At 32.0% G+C, this 24545-nt stretch overlaps 1 protein-coding gene across 21 annotated transcripts in view; it reads left to right on the plus strand.

Moving 5' to 3' along the window:
* SYNE1 (spectrin repeat containing nuclear envelope protein 1) overlaps positions 1 to 24545 on the plus strand; it is a 571419-nt gene that overhangs the window by 407324 nt on the left and 139550 nt on the right. For 13 of the 21 annotated variants that reach the window (XM_074309511.1, XM_074309493.1, XM_074309505.1 and 10 more), the window contains 8 exons: positions 93 to 287; positions 1383 to 1523; positions 9910 to 10077; positions 10270 to 10431; positions 15995 to 16189; positions 17054 to 17227; positions 19636 to 19827; positions 24134 to 24268. In XM_074309511.1, the coding sequence (XP_074165612.1) occupies positions 93 to 287; positions 1383 to 1523; positions 9910 to 10077; positions 10270 to 10431; positions 15995 to 16189; positions 17054 to 17227; positions 19636 to 19827; positions 24134 to 24268 (1362 nt within the window). The remainder of the gene's footprint in view (positions 1 to 92; positions 288 to 1382; positions 1524 to 9909; positions 10078 to 10269; positions 10432 to 15994; positions 16190 to 17053; positions 17228 to 19635; positions 19828 to 24133; positions 24269 to 24545) is intronic. The other 8 variants (XM_074309498.1, XM_074309501.1, XM_074309508.1 and 5 more) reach the window with 4 other exon arrangements.

The raw sequence follows: 24545 nt of genomic DNA on the forward strand, positions 1-24545 counted from the left end.
TAGCCTGCCTGCCTAAAGGAAGATGAATGCTACTAGTTCTGTTTCCTTTTGATGCTGCTCTGACCCATGGAAAAAAAACCATGTTTTCTCAGGAGCTGGCTCAGAAAATCAAGGGATACCAGGAACAGATTGCCTCTTTGAATTCTAAGTGCAAGATGTTAACAATGAAAGCTAAACATGCGACCATGCTGTTGACAGTGACAGAAGTAGAAGGGCTTTCAGAAGGAATGGAGGATCTGGATACTGAGCTCCTCCCAACGCATTCCACACATCCCTCAGTGGTTATGGTAAGGATCCAGCTGGTATCATTGTCCTCTCCTATTAGCAATACCAGAGTCTCTCTGTTGCTTTGCTTGGGGTTTAGCCAATGCTCACATTTCCCCTCTCTGTGCTTAGCTTCATCTCTCTACCTTGGATGTTGCAGATTAGAATGGACTGAGAGTTCTTCATTAACTTTATGTGGCTATACTTGTGTTATGACTGAGCTTTACACTGGAACTAGTGGGCCTGCAATGAAACTATATGGTGAAAAAGGGATCAGTGTGATCTGAGTCTGCTAAATTAATAATATTTGCAATCCACTCTTAGGATGTTCAGTGTCTGTCTATAATTATGCATGTTGACTTATATGTAAATTGTAAACCAATGTTTTGCATGTGGGCTGGTTTATTTGGGGGAGGAAATCTAACAATATGTTTTGCTTGCATTTTTTCTGATATAATACATGATGATTTCTGTACATTTATGGTTGTAATAAACATAATTTTGTTAAGAATTAGAAGAAGGGGTTGTTATTATAATGAGAGTTACAATCTAGAAGAAAAGAAATAAACTCCATTAAGTTCTGTTCTGCAACATTCAATATCTCACACTTACCCCAAAATAAAATTATTGACAGTCATTTAATTAACTGTAGCATTGACACTTTTGACATTTAAAAAATATAATAGTTATCATTTAACATTTGGCCTTAACTTTTTTGTGTGATATATTGCTTTTAGATATCCTTCAGTTTCCTAGATTACTGTTAGAATTTTGAGATGATCCAGAAAAATTGAATTCTGTTTCACAAATCCCGTATAGTTGTATGGAACAAGGAATTTCTAGCCATTATAAACAATAATAGTATAAAAAAGGAAAAAAATAGCTATCTCTAAGATTTACTAGAATAATATCCAATATCTTTTTTGGTTCAATTAGTGGCCATATGCACCATATCAATCATAGAATTGAATCTTCCAAATTCTGAATACAAAATGGATCCCAAAAATTTTATCTCAGGAATTCTAACATTAGCTATAATTTTGTATGTTTTATTTTGCACTTAATTAGCCTTTTTGTTGACATGTTCCTGTCCTTTGGGCTTGCATTTCCTGTGACAGATGACTGCGGGTCGCTGTCACACACTGCTTTCACCTGTCACTGAGGAGTCTGGGGAGGAGGGAACCAACAGTGAGATTTCCTCTCCACCTGCCTGTCGCTCTCCTTCACCTGTGGCTAATACAGATGCTTCTGTTAACCAGGTACCTCCTACTTGGCACTCACTCTGGACAGATGCAGGACCCCATCCTGGGTATTTTGCAAGATGTTTCTATGCTTGTGGATTAATTATTTGAATATCATGTTTTGTTTTGTTTTTTTGTTTTTTTTTGTTGTTATTGTTTTGTTTGTTTTGTTATTGTTGTTGTTGATGATGATGGGCATACTATTATTTATTAATGTAAAGCATGACTGCCTTGTGAAATTCTTTACATAACTTGGCAAATCACTTTAATTCTTTTTGAAAGTGAGAGGAAGAAAAACTCCATCCCTGGAATTGAATGCACTGTGAAGAGCTACTAAATCCTATATGAAGATCTCATTTTCTATATTATCTATGTATAATAGATATTGTATCTTAAAAGAAAATGGGGTGGTATAACACACTTATAATTTGTTTCTTATTTAACTACTACTGTGACTGCCATTGTTTTCCTCACAAGCATTTAAAATTTATAATTAATTACAAATAAGATTATAATTTATTGAGACTGTATATATATATACATATATATATACATATTTATAATTGAGATTTTATATATTCTAAAAATAATCAAAGGAAGAATAACAAGTCACAATTTTATAATGCTTTAATGTTTATAAATTGCTCTGCTTACAATATTTTTGTGGAGTAGGTGGTTCAAATATTCTGTTATACATTGAGGAAGTTTGGCCTGATAAAGATTTACTTATCCATGTTAGAGATGATGATGAAATCTAAATCTAGTGATTCTTAAGGCAGTTTTCTTTCAACTAAAAGGTTTTTTTTTTGGTAATACATGCTAATATTATATGGTCATGATTTGGAACCTTAATAACAGTTTAGAAATTACTTTTTTTTAAAATGGGGGTGGGGTCCATTACTGGTGCAGCAATTAACTCAAATCATCAATTCATCTGCAATGTCTAATATTAGATTGTTGCTGAGAGATTAAGTGATTTGGCCATATGCCCAAATTAGCATGTTCAAGGGGTTGGACTTGAACCCAGGTCTTCCTTGAACCCTGCCTCAACTGTATATTACATTACAGTTCCCTTATAAAATTCCATTGACTTAGCCTTTTAGAATGAAGGGCACCTGTATGATGATGAGACCTTAGTGAAAAGATTTTAGTGAAAGGAGAATTGTTACTATTTCTAAAAAAAATTGTATTTGACACATTGTCTCAAATTTAAATCTCTCAGTATTAACTTTTTAATTTTTATCACTGTTCTATTTGGCATAAAGTTTCATGAATGTAGGGCTTCCCAGTTGTAAATTATGTGATAGAACTAAATGATCTCCAAACTTTCTTCCATCTTTAAATATTAAGATCCTCTGAGTTGTTTGAATTAAAGAGTATTTTTGGATGTAGACTGAATTTATCTAGAGTGCAAAATGGTGACAAATCTGTATCATGTAAATTTAAAAAATAGTACAATAAAAGTTGAAGAAAATAGGATTTCTTGGTTAAATCTCTATAATAACCAGATAAAATACAAAAATAAATTTATTCTAACAGCTAGGTCTTCCTATGCATCTAAATATGAGAACAGATTCACATAATTGATTAAAATCTCAGGTTTTCATCTATACTAAGAAATTTGTATCTAATTCATGGTATATTTCACAACCTATTGGTCTTTTCCAGGATATAGTAACAAAACTATTACTTTTGTTATTTTTTAAAATGCATTTCACATAATTTAAAATAGTCACATTTTTGAATCATCAAGTTATGTGGAACAATAGAAAAATCATTCATTCTGGAGTCAGAGGACCTGGGTTCAAACTTTTGCTTGTGACATATTAGCTGTATGACTCTGGGGAAAAGTTATTTCACTTTCTTGTTCCTCAGTTTCCTCATCAGTAAAATAATGAAATTAGATATAAACACTCTGTGAAGTCCCTTCTAATTCTATAATCTTGTATTTATTTTCCAACATTCTGTGGGGAGTGGGTAAAACAAATTGTGTCCTGTTGATAAACAAAATTATTATTTAATTTTTGGTTTTATATCTTCAATGCTTAATAAAATGCCATGTGTATAGTGGGTACAAAATATTATAAATATCAATGCCTTATCACTGTGGATATGTATTTTACTGTGTTTGAAATTCAAAACTCTGTTAAAAAAATGGTGACTGAGGCAGTGCTGGACAAAATTGTGAAACAGGAAAGAAAATTCTCTTGATCTTAATCCATACTTTGCCATCAATTCCTATTACCCACTCCTACCTAGATAATTTCACCCTCAGTCACCCTCTGCCATCTCTTCTTTTTCAATTTTCAAAACCTATTTTCCTTCTAGAAAATAAATGACTAATAGCATAGTAAAATGTTATTCACACACAGCATTTACATTTTAGTAAGGATACAAATGCCTAAAATAAATGGTTCTAGGCTCTATTTTAAGCAACAGTCAATGTATATGTGGGTGATGGTGATGGTCAGTAAGTTGAAAAGTATTTATTACTCTATATGAAGTATGTGCTAATTATCAAGGAGACAAGAAAAAGAAATCATGGTCCCTGCCATCAGGGAACTCACATTCAAATGGCAAAGACAACATGCAAACAACTATATACAGATATGACACGTAGATAGATTACATATGCCATAAATTGGAGGTAATCATAGAGGAAAGCCATTCATTCACATTGAAAGGTGGGGATGGGGAATATAAAAGGTATTCTGCAAAGCTGGAATGTGAGCTGAGTCTTGAAGGAAGCCAGGAAAGCTAGTAGGAAGATCCTAGGAAGTAAAAAAATCCAGGCATTGGGGATATAACCAGTCTTTCACAGTTGAAACTTAGACTTTCTAGTGTAAGGGACAATAAAAATACTAGACCAGTGTGTGGAAGGGAATAAAAGAGGGAAAGACTGGAAATATAGTATAGGACCAGTTTTAAAATCAAATAGGATTTTTTAAAAAATTGGTCCAGGGTAAAACATGGAGCCCTTGGAATTTTTTAAATAGGGGAGTAACATGATCAGAGCTGTCTCTTAGTAAGAAGAAAAAAACCAACAAAACTTTGGCTAAATCAGAGGAAATAAGGGGATTTATATGAGAGAGATGGCAGTGGTTGAAATGACAGGACATAGCAGCACATGGAATACGTGGAGTGTGATTGAGGCATCCAGGATGACACCTATCCTGGGAACCCTCTGATGAATGATATATTTGAGATGTTGGGATAGGAAGAGGTATTCCCATTAGGATCCATTTGCTTATTTGGTAGGCCCATCTTCAAAAACGAACCTGTGTGTGTGTGTGTGTGTGTGTGTGAGAGAGAGAGAGAGAGAGAGAGAGAGAGAGAGAGAGAGAGAGAGAGAGAGAGTCCCCTTAAGAGACAACTCAGTACTTAGATCATCCTCAGTATTTTTGTAAATGGGTTGTGAAAGAGAGTACCTTGGACTACCTTGTGAATTTACCACTTCAGGAGAAAAAGGGACAGAGAGGTTCATTTAGTCACTAATTCACTTATTCATTAATGAATTAATCTCTATTGCATAGTATATTATATTATTCACTTAGTGTGATATAAATTTTAAGTAAAATTCTATTAAATAGGAGAGCCAATACACCAGCAAGTAGGAATCTATTTACTTCTGGTTTCTTTTTTCTACTCATTTTTCTCTTGATTAACAGTTTTTCTGTTACCACATTCCTCATCATATGGTAATGGACTGTGTGTGCATTTAAAAACAAACATATGACATTCTGTATAAGAGAGACACTCTGGAATGGTGGATAGAGTGCCAGCCTCAGAACTAGGGACACCTGGTTCAAAGTCATTATTCTTAACATCTGCTTGCTCTATAATTTTCGTCAAGTCACTTAATTTTTCAGTGCTATTGGTAACTCCAAAATTGTAAGATTTTGAGAAAATGATACCTTGCTTTGTTAAAGGAAAATAATCATTCTAAGAATTCTCTATGGCAGTAAAATCACAGATCAAATATCTATAAAACAACATTAACATCATCAAAATTATGAGTGAAATTTTGATTTTATTCCAAAGATAAGGCTCAGATATAAAAATATCAGCTTTTAAGCTGACATGTCTGTAATGTAAAGCTCTTGATATAAATTATTTCCTCGTATTATTGCTTTTAATCTTCAAACAGCCTTGTAAGGTAGATGTTAATTACTCTTATTTTACAGAGACTGACTTACAGACTTGCCACATAGCTAGTAGATTTTAGTGGCAAGGTATAAACTCAGTAATCATTCTTCTAAATATTATATTCATGCATTTGAAATTCTTTCCAAACCTTTTGATTAATTAAAATGTATATTCTAACACTTAAGTGATTTAAGTCATAATCTAATAAATAATTGACTTTGGAAAAATATTGTGGAAGCAATTCTATTCTGAAAATTAGGAAATACTCTATATGCATAAAAACCCACAGAAGAATTTATTCAAGTATTATTTTCATCTAACTAGGGGGAATGTTTAGAAATTAACTTGTATAGTCAACAAAAACTATGCTTGTACAGAAATGAGTTAATAGAGAAAGGGTACAAAAATATTACCAAAAATGTTGCATCATGCCTATTAAATTTCAGGTTGAGACTACAGAGAATATTTTCATAGGAATTCATCCTTAAGTATAAGTGTTCAGGCTGAAAACACTAAAAATCATCCAGCACTGAAGTTTATTATTCTAGGCCAAAAATAGCAGTTTCTTATAATTGCATCTCCTACAAAGGAAAAGGAGTTGGTGTACTTGCTCTAAGCAAATCAAAATTAAATAGCTAACCCAATCGTATTCCAAGTTTGATTAAGTGTAATTATTAGCCAACTTGTAACAATAACTAGGTTTTTCAGACAGAGTGACCAACAAAAGCAGAAATTGCAGCAAATACATGCATGATATTCTTTTGAAATTCACTTAGGTTCTGTCTTAACCAAGAAAAAGTGGAATTTCTGAGACTTTTTCCTCTTGATGTTGTAATAAATTTTATAATTATTCATGCTCCTAATTCAAGAATATGCAGATATCATGATACATTTCTCAGTGATGTCTTAAGGCCTTCAATACTTAGAACATTGAAACTACACTTTATACTATTGACTTAACTTAATTGAATCTATAAATTTTGCCCCAAGTATACCTGAGTAAATCATTATTTTAAAAGTGGGATCAGAAAACATATTTTTGACAAATTTGAAATTGTATTCATATTTTGACTAGAGTGCTTCCACAGAAAAATGCTATATTCAGTCCCAAGACTAGACTTTGATAAGACATATTTGAGAAAACAAGTAGTATAAGGGTACTGTTAACTATAGCGGTATATATATTACAAATTAAGTTTGTTCTTCTATCATGTATGATATAAAATATATATCAGAATTCCTGCCCAAACAATTAGCCAGAAAACTATTTATTTATTGTGCTTTTGTTAAGGATATTTGTGAGCTTTTTAATATATAATATTTTATCTGAAGTAATTGACTATATAGCCTAGTTAAATTAAATAATACAACTTTGTAACCTCAAGCTAAAGTTTGAGAATAATTTTTTTAATCATCATATATAACAACCTTGCAAATTTATGAATTTGAAACATTTGCCAAAAGAGGAAGATTAACATTTTCTGTATTTTGAGACTTCTTTGAGCTGTTAACAATATATCCATATTACACAAAACTTATTCATAAGTAACTATTAACAAATTTGCTAATTATGTTCAAATAATGATTCCATTATCAATGGTTAATATATTTTATTAAACAGAGATCATTTAGTTTATTCATGCCATTTATTAGGCAGAGATTACATCCTGTAATAAATACTGCCTGTATAAACTATACATTAGCTGCATTTCTTAGGAAAGAAAGATTCACACAATTTTTCACAGAATAGCCATTCTCAGCAAGATACAATCTTTTAGACTAAAGAATAGTTATTGTCCACAATAGAACTAAAAAATAAGGTTATTATTAATGAATTTCAAATGCATATTCCTATAGGGGCATTCACCCAAGTTTAATTTTAGCTCTGACACATTTGTGTGTCAATATATGCAGTCATCAACATTCCTCTGTTATTTGTCTCCTTTCATTTTGCTTATCAATAAAGGAGGTCACTGGCATAAGTCATTAAAAAAGTTCCTGTCTATTTGGCTTTCTTATGTATTATTATTTAATTGCATTTACTAAATGACTTTCTTCCAGTTTCACTTTATCTGGAATGATGATGATGATGATGATGATGATGATGATGATGATGATGATGATGATGAGAGAGAGAGAGAGAGAGAGAGAGAGAGAGAGAGAGAGAGAGAGAGAGAGAGAGAGAGAACGCACACTTGGCCTAGAAAGCCCTATTATTACCAGTTGAACCAGCTGAGCTAAATACACTCAGAAACCTTCGCCAATTCTCAAGATGAACACACATTAGAAATACTATTCAAAGGCTGGAAGGGATATTAGACTAAGAAGTCACTTGAAGAAGTCACCATTTTAAATTGAGAAATCATAACTCATAAAGAATAGATTTTATAACTAAAAGAGACTTTAGTATCATCTAGTCCAACTTCTTCATTTTTCAGTTGAAAGAATTGAAGTCCAAAGAAATTAATTATTTGATTGAGGCCACAGATGCAGTCAGAAACAAAGCTGAGATGTTACTTTCTGGATTCTGCTCTAATGCTAACATACTTTTTTTTTTTTTTTTTTGGCTGTGTCAGATCTTATATTATTTCCCAGAACAAACCCAGGAAAAGTTGTCTAGAACAAATAAGTAATGCTTTAGGTAAACCTGTAATATTGTTTCTAGGTATTTTTTATTATTTTTTCATTTTTTTAAAATAAATAAATATTTCATGAATATGGGGACAATTAGATTTGTTTTGCTTTTGTCATCTAAAACAAGGATGATGAATTCAAATTTATATGTTGAATCAGTAAGTGAAAAGATACTACTTTAAAGAGTATAAAAATGACAGGATTTAGAATATCTATAAGATTACTGCCAATTTTTCCTCATCCAATTTTCCTGGGCTCTTTGTTATACATTATCGAGTTTGATGCCCCCATATATATTTTTAGGCTGGATTGAAAGAGAGACTGTACAACATGCTTTATTGTGCTGTGGCATATTTTGCTTTGTTTTTTAAAATGTTACAGCATGTCAATTAATTTTGTCTATTCTAAGTATACAGAGTAAGCAGTGAACTTGTTGGCCTAATCCATTGCTTATTCTTCGTATTTACAGAAATTATTACTATTTTTTTTTTGTTATTGTTGTTAAGTCATTTGGTTGTATCCATTCTCTGTGACTCCATTTTATAGGGTATTCTTAGCAAGATACTATTTTCTTTTCCAGAGTCCCCATCTTACTTTTGAGGAAATTGAGGTATACAAAAGTCAAGTGACTTGCCTAGGGTCATACAGCTAGTAAATGTCAGAGACTGAGTTTGAATTTGGACCCTCCTGACTATAGGTCTAGCACTCTGCCCTGTAACCTTGGCTGCCTGGAAGTTATCTTAGGAAAAACAAATTTAGTCAAGGATAATTAGGATAGAACTCATCCATCTTAACCAAATCTGGGAGAAAAAACTGCCTTGAATTTAATAGGAAGTGAGAAGATGGAGAAATCATTTGCATAGATATAGTTTTTTCAATAGTGGGCAATGTACCAGTCTTGAAGCCAGGAGGACCTGAACTGATGCTTGGCCTCTATTAAATGCAAATTCTGAGATCCTGAGAAAGTAGTTTAGTTTTCAAGACTGTAGGCAAAGTTAAGACTTTAAGTTGAAGAAAAGATGCCAGCCTATGTTGATAAAAGTCACGTGGAAGTTCCCTCTATTTGTTCTAACTGAAGTAAATTTTAAGTGATTTAAGTCATAATCTAATAAATAAAATAAAACAATAAACAGAATTTTTTATCTCCATCTTCTGCTGCTCTAATTCAATTCAGCAAATATGTATGAGTTAAATACAAAGATGATATTCAAGCATTTTATACTTAAGAACTGAAAGAGATCTTAAATAGCATCTGTTTTATTTTGCATACGATCCATTAATCACTATAAAAGTAAGCAAGTAATTTGGATTCTCCATGACTTCATTCTATCAAATCCTAAATGAAGATTTTACTGTAAGATAGTGTTGTTTTTTGTCTTTGTTTTTGTTTGTTTGTTTGTTTGTTTTTAAAGAAACAACTGTACTTGGAGAACTTCTCTACAGAGTTATATAGACTTTGTATTATTGTGTGATTATATATGGTACCACAAAATAATAGTAAATCATTACTTATTCTGTTATTTTAAAAGTAGAGAATCCATTTCCTCCCATGATAGCATATAAGGCATGTTCACAAAGTGCTCCATCTTTCTTTTGAATGCAATGTTGTGCTTCACAATCGTAGGACATTGCTTATTACCAAGCCTTATCTGCTGAACAGTTGCAGAATGATGCTGCCAGAATTCAAGCCAGCACATCATCAAGCCAGGAGTTCTATGAACCAGGGCTAGAGTCATCCACCAGTGCTAAACTGGATGATTTGCAGCGTTCATGGGAAACCTTAAAGAATGTGGTAAGTCACTGAACATGTCGAATTATAGATATACATCAATTGTCACTTGGATTGTGAAATAAATGTATATACTTTCTACATCAGACACACAGTATTAGATTGCACAGGGTAAAAAAAGTGAAGAAATAAATTTTGTAATCAGGATGATAAGGGCTTGTGGAAATATTTGGTAATATCCCTTTTCTCGTTTAGATCAGTGAAAAGCAGCGTACTCTCTATGAAGCTCTGGAACGCCAGCAGAAATACCAAGACTCTCTTCAATCTATTTCTACAAAGATGGAGGCTATTGAAGTGAAACTGAACGAAAGTCTAGAACCTGGCAAGAGTCCAGAAAGTCAGATGGCGGAACATCAGGTAAAATAAATAAATAAATAAATAAATAAATAAATAAATAAATAATTGCTACAACTTTTTTTTTTTTTTTTCTAAATGATTAAGTAGGTGCATAGTTATTGTTTGTCTTAAGACTCAGAAGATCAGACTGAATTATTTTCTTAGTATACTGCTTTTTTGTAGAGTAAAAAAAAATGTTCCATATCATAATTTTTACTTGTCTTCAAGCTGTGAAATAAAAATAAGGGCAGGGAGGAAAGGCAAGCATAATCTCTAGTATATACTATGATGTGTAGGTACTTAGTTCTGTTTTTTAAAAACCCCACTTATTTTTCACCTTCATTTAAACAATAAAGTAAGCTTTTCTGTAATGTTACCCAAGTATTTGTTTAAAATTTTAATATGTTATAATATTGACTCTGGGCTCTACTGATCCTTGCTTGAACTGTCAGGTTGGTTCTTCAGAGTGAGAATAACTACACCTGTCCACAATGTTCTAGGAGTTTCACCGAGGGTGTGGGATTGTTTTCTAATGCTAGCTCTCTTGATCCTCCATCCACTTTGTTTCCCTCCAAGATCCTCAATATCCCCCAACAAATTAGCATCAAAATATCATTTGAGCATTTGATAATTTCTTAATACCATTAATAATTGATTAACATCAATTAGCTTTTAAAACCAGACATTGAGAAAATGTATCAAGGACAAGGCACAAATACATTTCCTTGAATTGTCATATATTTTCCAATTTAAAACTTTTTCACTGGGAAGAATAGGTTTAAACAAATACTTCCTCCCACAAATTATACTTCTGAGTGAGGCATAGCCAATGAACAATTCACTTTCTTGCTTTCATGAGTTGATGTTCTAGGTGCAGAGTCAATCCCTTGTTGGCCTGCATCAAGCAATTTACTTATTAGACCTTTGCTGGCTTCTTACTCAGCTTGGCCATAACAGTACTGCCATATAATTTTTTTTTTTTTTACCTCCTTGGTCTTTCAGAACTATTGAGGCTCATGAAGTTGTTATATCTTTGATACTTTTTTACCTGGAATCTGAAAAGATATGGGATAGAACTGTTTAGCATTCATGTCCAAATGGAGGCCTAGGTGGGAAGCATCTGGGCCCAATTGGTCAATCTCCATTTCATTCATAAATATAAAAAAATTCTTTTGTCTTCATACTTTTATACAGGCTACCTCTCCTTCTTGCTTTTTTTATACTTCCTTCTCATTTCTACCTCTTAAAATTCATAGTTTCCTCCAAATTTTAGATTAAGTTTTGCCTCCAACATGAGATCTTACCTGATCCTCCCAGTATACCTGATCCTTCCCAGCTCCCAATGACTTTGTGCCAGAATCAATTTACACTTACTTTGTGTGTATATTATAAATGCATATTGATTGAATTTTTAAAAATAGTATAACTTTGTTACTAGAGCTAAAGATTGTTTTCCCTTAAAAATGTACTTACAATATAGTGTTGTGAGAGGTGTTACCCTCAAAAATACATTTTAACCAGAGACACTTGTCTAGTAAATTAAGACATGAAGTAAAGAGATATTTCTCAGAATAAATTGTTATAGAAAAGATTAGGAATAATACATTGACATAACTGAGAATAAGGGGTATTTCTTAGATTTAGAAATAAAACTCTGTACTTGTCTTCTATTTGAGAATTTACAAATCTATACTTATGTCATATCTTAATTCCCTTCCATAAAGTCTATAAAAATATTGTATTCTGATCATTCATATGCAGTGAAATTATTTTGCAGATTATAGAGCATATAAATTTATAACACTATAAATTATATAGTGACACAAATAAATGTTGTATTGGATTTGAGGTTCAGAAATCTGATTTAAAATCTCGTCATGTCATTTACTAGCTGTGTGGCCCTATATAATGTACTTAACTTTTCTCAGTTTCAATTTCCTCATTTATAAAATGAGCATATTCTACTTGATTGTCTCCAAGGTCCCTTCTAGCTCCAAGTCTATCATCTATGATTTAGTACAGAATAATTTCAGTTTATTATAAAATCAGGTCATAGTGAGAATTGAGAAATGATGGCTTTAATTCCATCATGCTCATATAAGAAGCAAATTTCTGTAGTTGGGGAAATTCATTACCACTGGCATCCAGTCTGTTTCTCTAATCTTTGTAAGATTGGTCTTCAGATAGCAGCTATATAGTCACATCTGCCTGTACTTGAATGCTTTTCATGTTAGAAGGGCCTACCAGAACTTTTGTTCACCTCTCCTGTACTTCAGGAACCCAAAATCACCATCCTCTTACAGTGAGACATTAGAGTAAGACTAATTACTATTATAATCTTGAATTGAAAACATGGACATATAGAACAAATCTATAGATGTAATTCTCCAACATAGAGTTCAATATTTAGACACTCACTTAAGATCTCAAAATATGGTTAATGCTGATCAAATCAAAAGTAAATGGAATTATAACTTCCATAGTAATTTGATTTTCTAATTTTGATATTTTTATTAGGTGCTTTTTATTAAGTTGATATTTTTAAAACAATGATTTTAAAATATGTCACAATATTCCAAAGCTTAATTCAGCCATTCAATTCAATAAACATTTAATGAGAAACTACTTTAAGAATATAAAGACAAAAGTAAAATAATTATTATCTTCAAGTTGCTTACTTTCTTTCATTGCCAGGAATGGATGCTTAAATATACAGTCATATCTCAGGGACATTGCAAATTGAGTTCTAGTAAATATCAATAAAACAAGTCAAACACTTTTTTTTTTTTTTTACTTCTCAGTGCATATAAAAGTTATATTTACCTATACCATATGTCTAAAAATGTTCATACCTAAATTTTAAAATATGTTGTTTCTAAAAGCTTCTAACCATCACTTGAACCTTTAGCGAGTCACAATCTTTTTGCTGATGGAGGTGCTTGCCTTGATGTTAATGGTTCCTCACTGATTAGGAAGATGATTACTAAAATTAAGGTTGGCTATGGCAATTTCTTAAAATAAAACAACAATGAAATTTGTTGCAGTGATTGACTCTTATAAACTGTTCTAATTTCAATAAGATTCAAAGAGAGTGAGAGAAACAGGGAAAGTAGGTTGGTGGACAGTCAGAACACACACAACATGTATTAAATCTGTCATGTTAACTTTCCAATTTTTCCCTTGCCTCTCTTATTGGAAAAGAAATGGAAGTGATACAAGGAAATTGTGGGGGGGGGAAAAAGGTCTACAGTCAAGTAAAAGAGGCACAAAAATACTGACCAAAATAAGATCTTGAAAAAGAGTAGATCAAATGGTAAAAGAGGCACAAAAATTCAATGAAAAGAAGAATGCCTTGTAAAATGAGATTGGCCACCTTCAATGGATGAGTAAATGAATGAATGAATGAGAATTAAGCCCTTAGACAGAGATTCTTCCCTCAAAAGTCACTTGAGAAAGTGGGAGAGACAAAACATGAAAGGGAATGGTGGCCAGATAGGAACATTTGAACTGTCATTCAAGTAATGGTGAATGGTAGGCCGTAGTGAAAGAAATTGACATACCTCATTAAGAAACAATGATAGAGTAGGAAGAAAGGATTGGGAAGAATGCCAGTGAAGCTATGTAGCGGAAATGGCAAGGTAGTTAGTCAAGTGAAGTAATATATTCTCTAATTCATAAATCTCACTTCTCCTCTTTGCTTTTTTTGGATATCATGTCCACCAGTACACAGTACACGGTCCTTCTACAATATATACACCCCACCTCACACTCTCATCATTCCTACCCCTTTAATGCTCAGCTGCTCAGAAAAGTTCTAGAAACAAAGTGATTTAAAAGAAATTGCTTGTTTTGTAATTCAGGTGCTTAAGAGTCTAGATTTCTAATCTCACACAATTTACAATTCCAATTTAGTTAATGACTATTAAAGAACTCAATACAAGATCAGTATAGTATTTTAGGCACTGTGAAAGTTTCAATAGAAGACTTGGTCTTTTTCTCAAGGAGCATGTATTTCCACTGTATAGGTAAAACATTTGTTTAAGTGAAAATAATAGGCCATATCAAATCTAAGTAAATTTAATGGCGATGAATAACCCTACAATTCCACTGAAAAATTTTTTCCCAATAAGAGGCACACCTATGCAACAGCTTGTATTATGAACAAAGTCTAAAGATTTTTGTAGATTTAAATCTCAGTATGAGTAAACAATGTAAAACAGCAACCAGAAAAGATGATGCAGCATTAATTTGCATTGAAAACATACTCTACTTTATAACAAAGACAATAGCTATGCCCACTCTATACTATCCAGGTCAAATCAAATCAGAATATTGTCTTTAAATCTCTATTCTGCATTTCAGCAAGGAAAATCTTCAGAGAAGGGTATTCAGGAAAGTGATGAGTTACTAAAGATCATGATGCAGAAGGACCAACTGAAAGATCAAAAAGGATTCATTCACAGGGAAACAATGATAAGGGACATGTTACTCAATTGTATCGGAGTTTTTGAAAAGTTATTAGGCTGAAAAAAATCATTTTGGTGGTTCAATAGATAGTATTTGATTTATAGTCAGGAAGACCTTAGTTTAAATCCTTTTGCAGATGCTTACTAACTGTATGACTGAGCAAAGCATTTAACAATTTCAGTCTCAGTTTCCTCATCTGTAAAATGGGTATAATTGTAACACCTTTTAGGTATGTTTTTGTTTTGTAAGGAAGAAGTGAGATAACATGTAAAATGCTTGGGAAATCTTAAAGCTCAATATAAATGCTAGCACTGGGACATGATTGAGAGGTCTCAAAGTAATACAACCAGGGGGAAAACAAGGAGGTATTATGTATCTGGCATAGATTAGAATAGGGAGAAGAGAAACTAGGTGGCACATTGTATAAAGTGCTGGATCGAGAGTCAGGAAATCTGATATTTCTGAGCTCAAATCTGTCCTCAGATATTTACTAGCTGTGTGACTTTGGCCAAGTCACTTAACTCTGCTTGCCCCAGTTTCCTCATCTATAAAATGAACTAGAGAAGAAAATGGCAAATCACTCTACCAAATTTGCCAAGAAAACCCTAACTGGGGTCAAAAAAAGTCTGAGGGACTGAAACTACTAAAACAGCAACAACAAAGAATGGGAGATATTTCAAAATCATTGTAACTAATTTAAGGCAAGTATAGCAATCTAGCATTAGGGAATTGAGAAGGGAAGAAAATAATAATACAAATAATCATTTCAAACCGCAAACTGGTAATCTTTGGTGACTTTTTGGATATGCAGGATGAAGAAGCCTGAATTAAAAAAAAAAAAAATATATATATATATATATATATTTTAATTGATTAGGTGTCAGGACAATTAAAGGAGCTATGTATCAAAATGGGGAATGTGAGAAAGTCTGGTCAAGTCAACATAATAAATATACCTGACACATGAGAAGTCTTCCATGAAGGAAGATGATAAGTTTGATTAGAGTATATTGAATCCATTGAACTGTTTTAAAGACAGAGATTTTGAGCTAGCATTTGAGATATTACTAGCTAGGAAAGATGAATTTGTCATGAATATTTTACCACTTTATCCTAGGCCTTGATGGATGAGATCCTCATGCTTCAAGATGAAATTAGTGAACTGCAGACATCTTTGGCAGAAGAACTAGTGTCAGAGTCTTTGGAAGCAGATGCTGCTGAACAACTGGCCTTACAGTCCACCCTCATTGTCTTAGCTGAGAGAATGTCCACAATCAAGATGAAAGCTTCAGGAAAACGACAGCTATTAGAGGTAACAAACTGCTTAACTTTCTGAATTGAATATTAAAATGCATTGATTTATATATGGATTTTTTTCCCCAGCAAAAGTTTTTATTACAACCTACTCATCAAATGCCAGATGTCAAATCCAAGCATAATCTTTTACACTGAGCAACAAATCATTCTTTTTCCTTAATAGAATCATTTGGTCCCTATTAATGTCATCTTTTGAGCTTATAAAAAACAGGTTTTAGTTGTTAATGCTTATAACATGTAGAAATTAATTGCATAAGATTTTTATAGTACTTAGAAATTCTCAATAAAAGCACCGAATGACTACTCTGTGTTTTGATTCCCTGCAACTATTAGAGTAACTGAATGAAAAGTTATCAAAGGAATTTGAGTGAGGGAATAAATAATATAAAAACATTACTTTCAACCATTTCAAAATGTTTTTCATTCAGTAAACTATTAAAATTAAATTTTTGACATTTGCAATTTTATATTCTGCTATATTATTAATTAAATCTGCTTAACCGAAATCTTTAACCAAATAAACTCTGTGTTTTTTGGACCTATTTAGTTATGATTATTGATTAATTGATTATCTCCCTTTGCACTGGGAAGTTCATGGACTTTCAAAATTGGATGGAATTTTTATTCTACAAGTCTACATGCTGTGGTTTGACAAGTTCAAATTGAAGAGAATAGTATTCATTTAATTGTACTAGAGCAATGTGCTAAAGCTTAGCTGAAAAATTTTCTGTGCAAATTATAAAGTTCGATTCCCACTCAGAGTTTTGACTGACATAAAATTTTCTTCTATATAATGATGTTTTTAAAACAGTTTTCATTTACTGAGATTTAACTAAATTCATATTACTTAATTCATTAGGAAAAGTTAAATGAGCAACTTGAAGAACAGAGGCAAGAGCAAGCCTTGAAAAGATACTGTTGTGAAGCTGATGAACTTGACCACTGGTTATTAAGTACTAAAGCCACTCTGGACAGTACCTTGGTTTCACCCACAGAACCAATGGACATGGAAGATCAGCTGGTTGACTGTCAGGTAAAAATATAATAATACATATATGGTTTCAGAATTATCAAATAGATGTATACATGTGTCTATTGTATTTATACCTCTCAAAAATACACTCTAAAATTAAGAAGTAGAAAATAAATAGGTCATATTTTGAATAATCTTTTGAAAAATGTCCTGTTAATTGAAGTTGAGACTGAAGGAAAATGATTTTTTTTTAATTTTTAAAGTTCATGTCAACAAAATTAAATTTAAAATTAAAGATTTCGGCCTATTGTAATTCATTCTTGTTATAGCATTCATCATTTTTTTTTAACCAATAGTAAATGAGTGCAATGAAAGAATAGTAAGTTTTCACGGGTCTAATATAATAATTTTCTTCCATTATATGTGTGTATATATATATGTAGTATATACTGAATGACTTTGGGAAACTTACAGGCTAGGAGATAGACTGGACTGAGGAAGTACAAATATGCTCTATGACAAAGGGCTTAATTATTCCCATTTATACAAGTACCTAACACTTATAAATTAAAATTAAGGTTTACTGATGGCTGCCCTAAATATTATTACTATAATATGTGCCCTAATATATTTCTCTGGGTTTTGAAGTGGTTTTTATAAAGTATTTTGAAAATGTTTATTAGTTCCTGTAGGTTGAGCAATCTACTCTCTTTGAAAAGAATTATATTTAATGTGGCTTGCCAGTCCAGTTCACTTTAGGATAATCTGAGCATTTGTAGGCAGGGTTTATGACCTAATATTTCTGCTGTTTGAGCCTTGACAAATAAGAGAGAAAAAAAGGTAATGAACAAAGTGAAATCTCTATTTTCTTCCTAAATTCATAAATTCATCTTGATTATTTTTATTAATTTTGATATTGTCAGTTTGCCCTGGAGGTAATTATATACTTTCTGAAAACATAAATAAATAATATGATTTTTAACATTGCATGTTTTAAAAATGTTTCCAAAAAGTTAAGTGTGATTTTAAGCTATTATTAATCTTGGCAATGATGTTTCAGAATAATTACAGAAGGTTACATGGGGGTGTTTTGTATTCTCTGTATCATCTTTTCCACCTCTCCTTGGGGAGGCATCTATTTTTAGAATTCTCTTCTAGCACTTGAAATAACAAAATTAATCTGTTTTGCCTAAACTTGCTAGCATTTCAAAATCATATTGCATTATTGGTCCTTAATTTCCCCTTTGGTTTTTATTATTTTATGCCATCAATATGCCATATATTATATCATTAATGTGCAAAAAATTCATTCAGGTAAAGAAATACATTTTACTGAAGTATTTTTGAAAATAAATATAATAATTAAAAGAACTCCTACACTAAGAAAATTTAGAAGTAGATATAAGCTTATTCAATTTAAAAAATAGGTTTTAAAATCAACTCTAAACCAGGATAGTTAAAAAAACTGTACTTCAAAGGGTCATACACTCTCTTTGCTATTTTGAATTTTATACTGTATTGAGTGCAACTATGAAAAATTTTCGATATGTTTGTATTTTAAAGTCTATTAATAAAATATCTGTTTTTCTATTTTGTTGATAAAGAAACAAACTCTTTAAGTTATGCTTCTTATAATCTATGCATAATGAAAATGGAAGTCTTTAAGTGAATTTTAGTGTCCACATAATTTTTTGGTGGTGGTAGGAGAGTAATTTTGGGTAAAAAGTTTGTTTTTCTTGTTTTCATCATACTTCCTTTGAGAAAAAGGTAAGCATTAGCATAAAGTTGCCATGAGAAAATAAACTCATTTCTTTTAAAAATAGATCTTTGACCAACTTAAGGTAAACATCTATAATTTTTATTCAAAAAGGAGTGATCTATTTATTGAAGTATAACTTGGAAAAACAAACAAAGCAAAGGAATTATCCTAGGAACTTGTCTCCCAGACTAAAGAGGATTATTTAGAGCCTCTTAGTGCTATTTAGACATCACTTTTAAAAAAGAAGAAAAGCTTATCAATATAAATTAAGCAATGTAAATCCCTTTGAACAGACAGGAAAGAAAAGGAATAGTTGTAACTGCTTCTAATGTAGGCAACTGTCATTAGTCACAAGTCTCATAGACTCAGACAAAGGATAACAAATAGCTAAACCACTGGACTCCCAGCTACACCCCCACTCATGTAGATTATGCTTTCCATGTTCTGTGTGTCAGTCGATGTTTGTGCCTTCAGTTTTTTTGAAATTTCAGTAGGGTGATTCCTCAGTTTGTAAGACAAGGAGAAAAAAATAAGAAATGCTCAGAAGTTAAATGAAAACTTCATTCTCCTTAAGATTAAAAAAAAAAAAAAAAAAAAAAAAAGCAAATGCAGAAATGCAAATTGAGAGAGATATTGGGTCTCCATCCTGGAATACTACTTAGAGTCTGAAAACATGTATGAATTTGCCTCGTTATTCTTGCTGTTACAGAACATGTTGGTGGAGATAGAACAAAAAGTAGTGGCCTTATCAGAACTCTCCATTCACAATGAAAACCTGCTTATGGAAGGAAAGGCTCACACCAAGGATGAAGCAGAACAGCTGGCAATCAAGCTGAGAACCCTAAAAGGAAGTCTGCTGGAACTGCAACGTGTACTACATGATAAGCAGATCAACATTCAAGTAAGAATTTTGATGGACTTTTCTTTAAATGAATCTTATAGGCTTGGTTGATTATCTTCTGATTCTTTGACATAAAGAGGGACAAATAAAAGTGGGAAATATAGGTTTCTATAATTTTTACCAATTTTTAGCATAGGAAAAACAATTGCAATTGAATCAGTAGATATGTTTAAATCTCACCCTTACTGTTTCCTAGGTATATGGCCTTGAGTAATTCTCTCCACCTGTATGTTTTGGTTTCCTAAAATATAAAATGAAAGATAAGATGAATCTGAGATCTCTTCCAGCTCCTACAATTGCTATAATAATTTTAAAATTGATTGTTACAAAGGCAGGAAGATTATTATATTCCATACATTGATTACCCTACAATATGTCCCTTTAATGTAATTAAGTAAAGATTATATTTGGTCCTGAAACCTCCAGCAATATAAACTATTGGAAGATAATTTGTTAAAATTATCAAATACTCCAATTATTTCAGCCAGCAAGAACTGGCTGTGGATTGGCAAAATATACTTCATCATAAACGTTATGCTCATATTCTTTTTCCACTTACTAAAATTTAATCAATATTCAAAAGAATCAAGTTTTGCCAGAAGTTTTAGGTTATACATTAGACTGATTTAATGTAAAAATAGCAAGGGAAGGAAGATTGCATTCTGACAAAAATATAAAACCTAATAAAAATAAAATATATTTTTTCTGATATCTGAATATTTTAAACATATATATTTTTTCCATTTTGAAAGAAATGCATTTTAACTCACATTATGTTAGAACAGATGTTATATGCTACAACATTCAAATGGCTGTAAAATTAATTATAAGCATATCTATAGATAATTAAACACATAATTTAATTCCAGGTATTTGATCATATAAAAGAAAAGGAAAATGTTGGTTTGCAAATTAAATGTAGGAATTTACAGCAAGATCACTGGCCATTCTTGATCAAGAAATCAGTGGTAGAATGTATATAATTTAACCATTTTTAATAGGACACAATGGGTTAATAATATCAAGGAACAGCTCAATTCAAATAAAATAAGAGATCCCTACTTCAGGAGAATAACTGCACAAAAAATATAAAAATCTAAATTTATATTTAATTTCAAAGACATTATATCTATTTACAAATACTAAGTACTAATATATATCCTCACAGGCAAATGACACATATGTATAAATGCTATTTGTAGCATGTCGGTGTTTGTGTTTCTGCAATATATACCATAATCTCAGATTACCTTTGGGAGATATTAAATTTGTAGTGACTAGCAATGTTAAATGTAATCATCAGTGTTTCATAAAACCAAAGATTTTATAGTTTCTGATTTACCTTCCTAAATATATTTGAGCCAGTATTAAAATTATTTGTCAGTTGATGTTTCCTTTAGGATTTAGAAGTATCGAGAAAATGACCAAGGTACATCAACTGGACTTGACAAGGCCTTTTCATCAAGTTCAACAAAGATGATAAAATGCATGCCTTCAGGGAAATTTAGAGAGCATTGAATCCACCTCTTCTGTTTTATAGATAAAGAAACAGGCCCAGAAGTAAAGTTAGAATCTTTTTTAGAGTTTATGGGAAATGATTACCATAAATTTGAGGTTTATGCCAGGTAATGTTTGTTGTTATTAGTTTGAGCTAGATATTTTAAATGATTTTCTGATCCTTGTATTCCCAATGTTCTTTTTCTTTCTTTTCTTCCTTCCTTCCTTCCTTCCTTCCTTCCTTCCTTCCTTCCTTCCTTCCTTCCTTCCTTCCTTCCTTCCTTCCTTCCTTCCTTCCTTCCTTCCTTCCTTCCTTCCTTCCTTCCTTCCTTCCTTCCTTCCTTTCTTTCTTTCTTTCTTCTATTCATTTTTGCTGAGGCAATTGGGGTTAAATGACTTGCCCAGGGTCACACAGCTAGGAAGTTTTAGTGTCTGAGGTCAAATTTGAACTCAGGTCCTCCTGATTTCAGGGCTGGTGCTCTATCCACTAGACCAACTAGCTGACCCAATGTTCTTTTAGTTCTATAATTAGCAAATCTAGGAAGAAATTCAATAGCTTGAGAATCAGTTATATAGATGATAACATACTGTTTAGGTTACTATTTAAAGAATTTATACCTTATGTTAATGCTTCAGTGTTTAGTTCTTTAGTTACTCATCTTGGAACATGCCTCAGTACTTTAAAGTGGTGTGACTATACCCTTCTTCATTACCTAAGACAGGATTTTAATTGTGTTTTTAAAGAATAAAATGAGTGTGTGAGACATAAGTGGAAAATTTAGCATGGGTTGCTTTGACCAAGCTATTACTGTTCATAGGGAGTTACTTCATAAGAACCTACAAAAAAGCCTTTGAGAATCTTATAATTTAATGGAAGGTGGAGACAATATTAACACTTAGAAACATACATGAAATATACACATATAATTTGAAATCTACTTCATTGGCATATAAACCATTTACAACTATTAAAATTATTAAGTTTGATAGAGAAGTTCAGATAATTAGGGTAAATAAAATCCTGTCTTAATGTGTATTTGTTCTTTTATCCTTCTGATTCATCAAAGTAAAAGGTTCAAAGTCTAAATGTCTCATAAGTACCATAACATTAATAATAATAATAATAACATTCATTTATGTGTTATATAATTCTTTTTAAGGGTTCTTTCACACACTAATTAATGTAGTATAAATAGTCCAGAATTTATTGGGAGGCATGTGGAGAAACAAATGATAGGAATATTATGACCAGAGAGGGGAATTTCAGGGTTTCTAATTTAGGAAAGTAGAACACATGTAGATGATGATTAGAGGTAGTGTTTTAAATGTTATCTGTCTGTGATTAAGTAGAAGGGATGGATCATAGGCTTTAAGAATATTTGGGAAATGAGAAGTTCAGGAACTTGAGAAAGCATCTGTAAGTATATTAATGCCCCTCGTATAAGTTCAAAAGTTGAACTCATTGAAAAAGGAGGAAGAATAAGTACATACTATAAGCAGTGTTATATAGAGTTTACAGAAATTTTTAATTGTATGGACTTCAAAAGAGGAAAAATTTCTGAGTAAAGAAGAATTTGGAAGTGATAATTGGGGGAAAAGAATATTTTGACTCCCAGTTCAGGACCAGCATGAGGGAAAGTATAACCAATACTGAACAGGATAATGAGGGATATTTGATAGAAATATTATGAGAGAAAGCATTCTAAGATGAAGAAGAGTTTATTCTCTCTGGAACAAGAATCCAAAGGGCACATTATAAGGGTTAGATTTGGATATAGGTGGAATCAGGCTAACATGTCAGAATGATTACACCAGCATATATATGATTAAGGGAGATTCACCAATGTTTACAAAATCCCCAGAATAACTGAAAATTTTGAATGTAGGTAGGGCCAGTCCGGATGGCTTCTTCTTGAGAGGATATTTGATGACAGTAGATTTAAGAGGATTCCTATTCTTAAACTCCCATATCTCTCACATGAAATGACCCTATCTAAAATTCAGAAAGCTTCACATGTTCAGAAATTCTTCTGAGAGTCTGATGGCTATAAGAATTGAGTTGACCATGATAAGGTCATGTAATCTTGGACTTAAGACATGTAGATTGAAAAGGAGAGTAGGTGAAAGCAAAATAACAGTGATAAGATATTAATGCCAAAAAGGGCTTTAGGGATCTTTTATTTAAAAAAATTCTTAATATGAGGTCTATGGCTCTAGGAATAGAGTTGACAAATTTGCATAGGGGGAAGTACATCTTAATTTTTAATAACTACTAAGAAAAATTTAGTATTTATATCATTTTAAAATGTCATTCTGAGAAAGTCCATAGATTTTAGCAGATTACCAAAGGTCTCCATAACCCCCAAAAGTTTGAGTATCCCTAATTTATTCCAATCCAATCATTTTGCAATTGGAGAAGTAGAGGCCCATGATATGAATTAGTTTCCTTGAAACATATAGTTAGGGACAGAGCTGGAACTAAGAACCCAAGTATCCTGATTCTGAATTCATTTTCTCTTATGTTCAAGACCCTGGTTGTTATTGTGGAAAGAGTGAGGTCACAGTATAGGAACATATATTGATTTGTTAATATGATGAAAACTTTATTAGAGTAAAGTTCTTTTAGGTGTTAACAAGTGCATCCATAAACTTTGCTCTTGTCCCCGATGTCTGTGTCTTATTTTCAATGTATTTGTGAAAGCAAAGGAAGTCAGTCACTTTGGTATTATTTATTTCAACCACACAGAAATGTTCTGAATCTCATTTAGGCTTTGAGTAAAATGATTGCTGTTTTCCTTTTAATAAAAAGCAGGCTACATCACAAGAGAAGGAAGAATGTGAAGCTGATTTAATAGCCACTCAGAGCCCAAGTGTCCAGGAATGGCTGGCACAAGCTCGAACCACAAGAACCCAACAGCAACAGAGCAGCCTTCAACAGCAAAAAGTAAACTATTAAAATGTTACTCTAGATTGAAATCACTGGCCTCAGAAAGAATGTGTTTTGGGAGTGTCTTTCTTCTAGTTTGCTTGTTTCTTAGTTTAGATATGCTTTCAGAGAAATTTTAGTCTTGCTGGTTCCATTATCACTTTTCTCTACAATGAAGCCTTTTTCTTTTCTTGTATAAATGAATAATATTATCTATGTGGGTTGATAAATTATCTTTTCTATATCAAGAAAGAAATTTAGTAAAAATATATTCAATAAAATATCACTAATTATA

Source organism: Sminthopsis crassicaudata, chromosome 4, assembly GCF_048593235.1.
Source record: "Sminthopsis crassicaudata isolate SCR6 chromosome 4, ASM4859323v1, whole genome shotgun sequence".
NCBI lineage: Eukaryota > Metazoa > Chordata > Mammalia > Dasyuromorphia > Dasyuridae > Sminthopsis > Sminthopsis crassicaudata.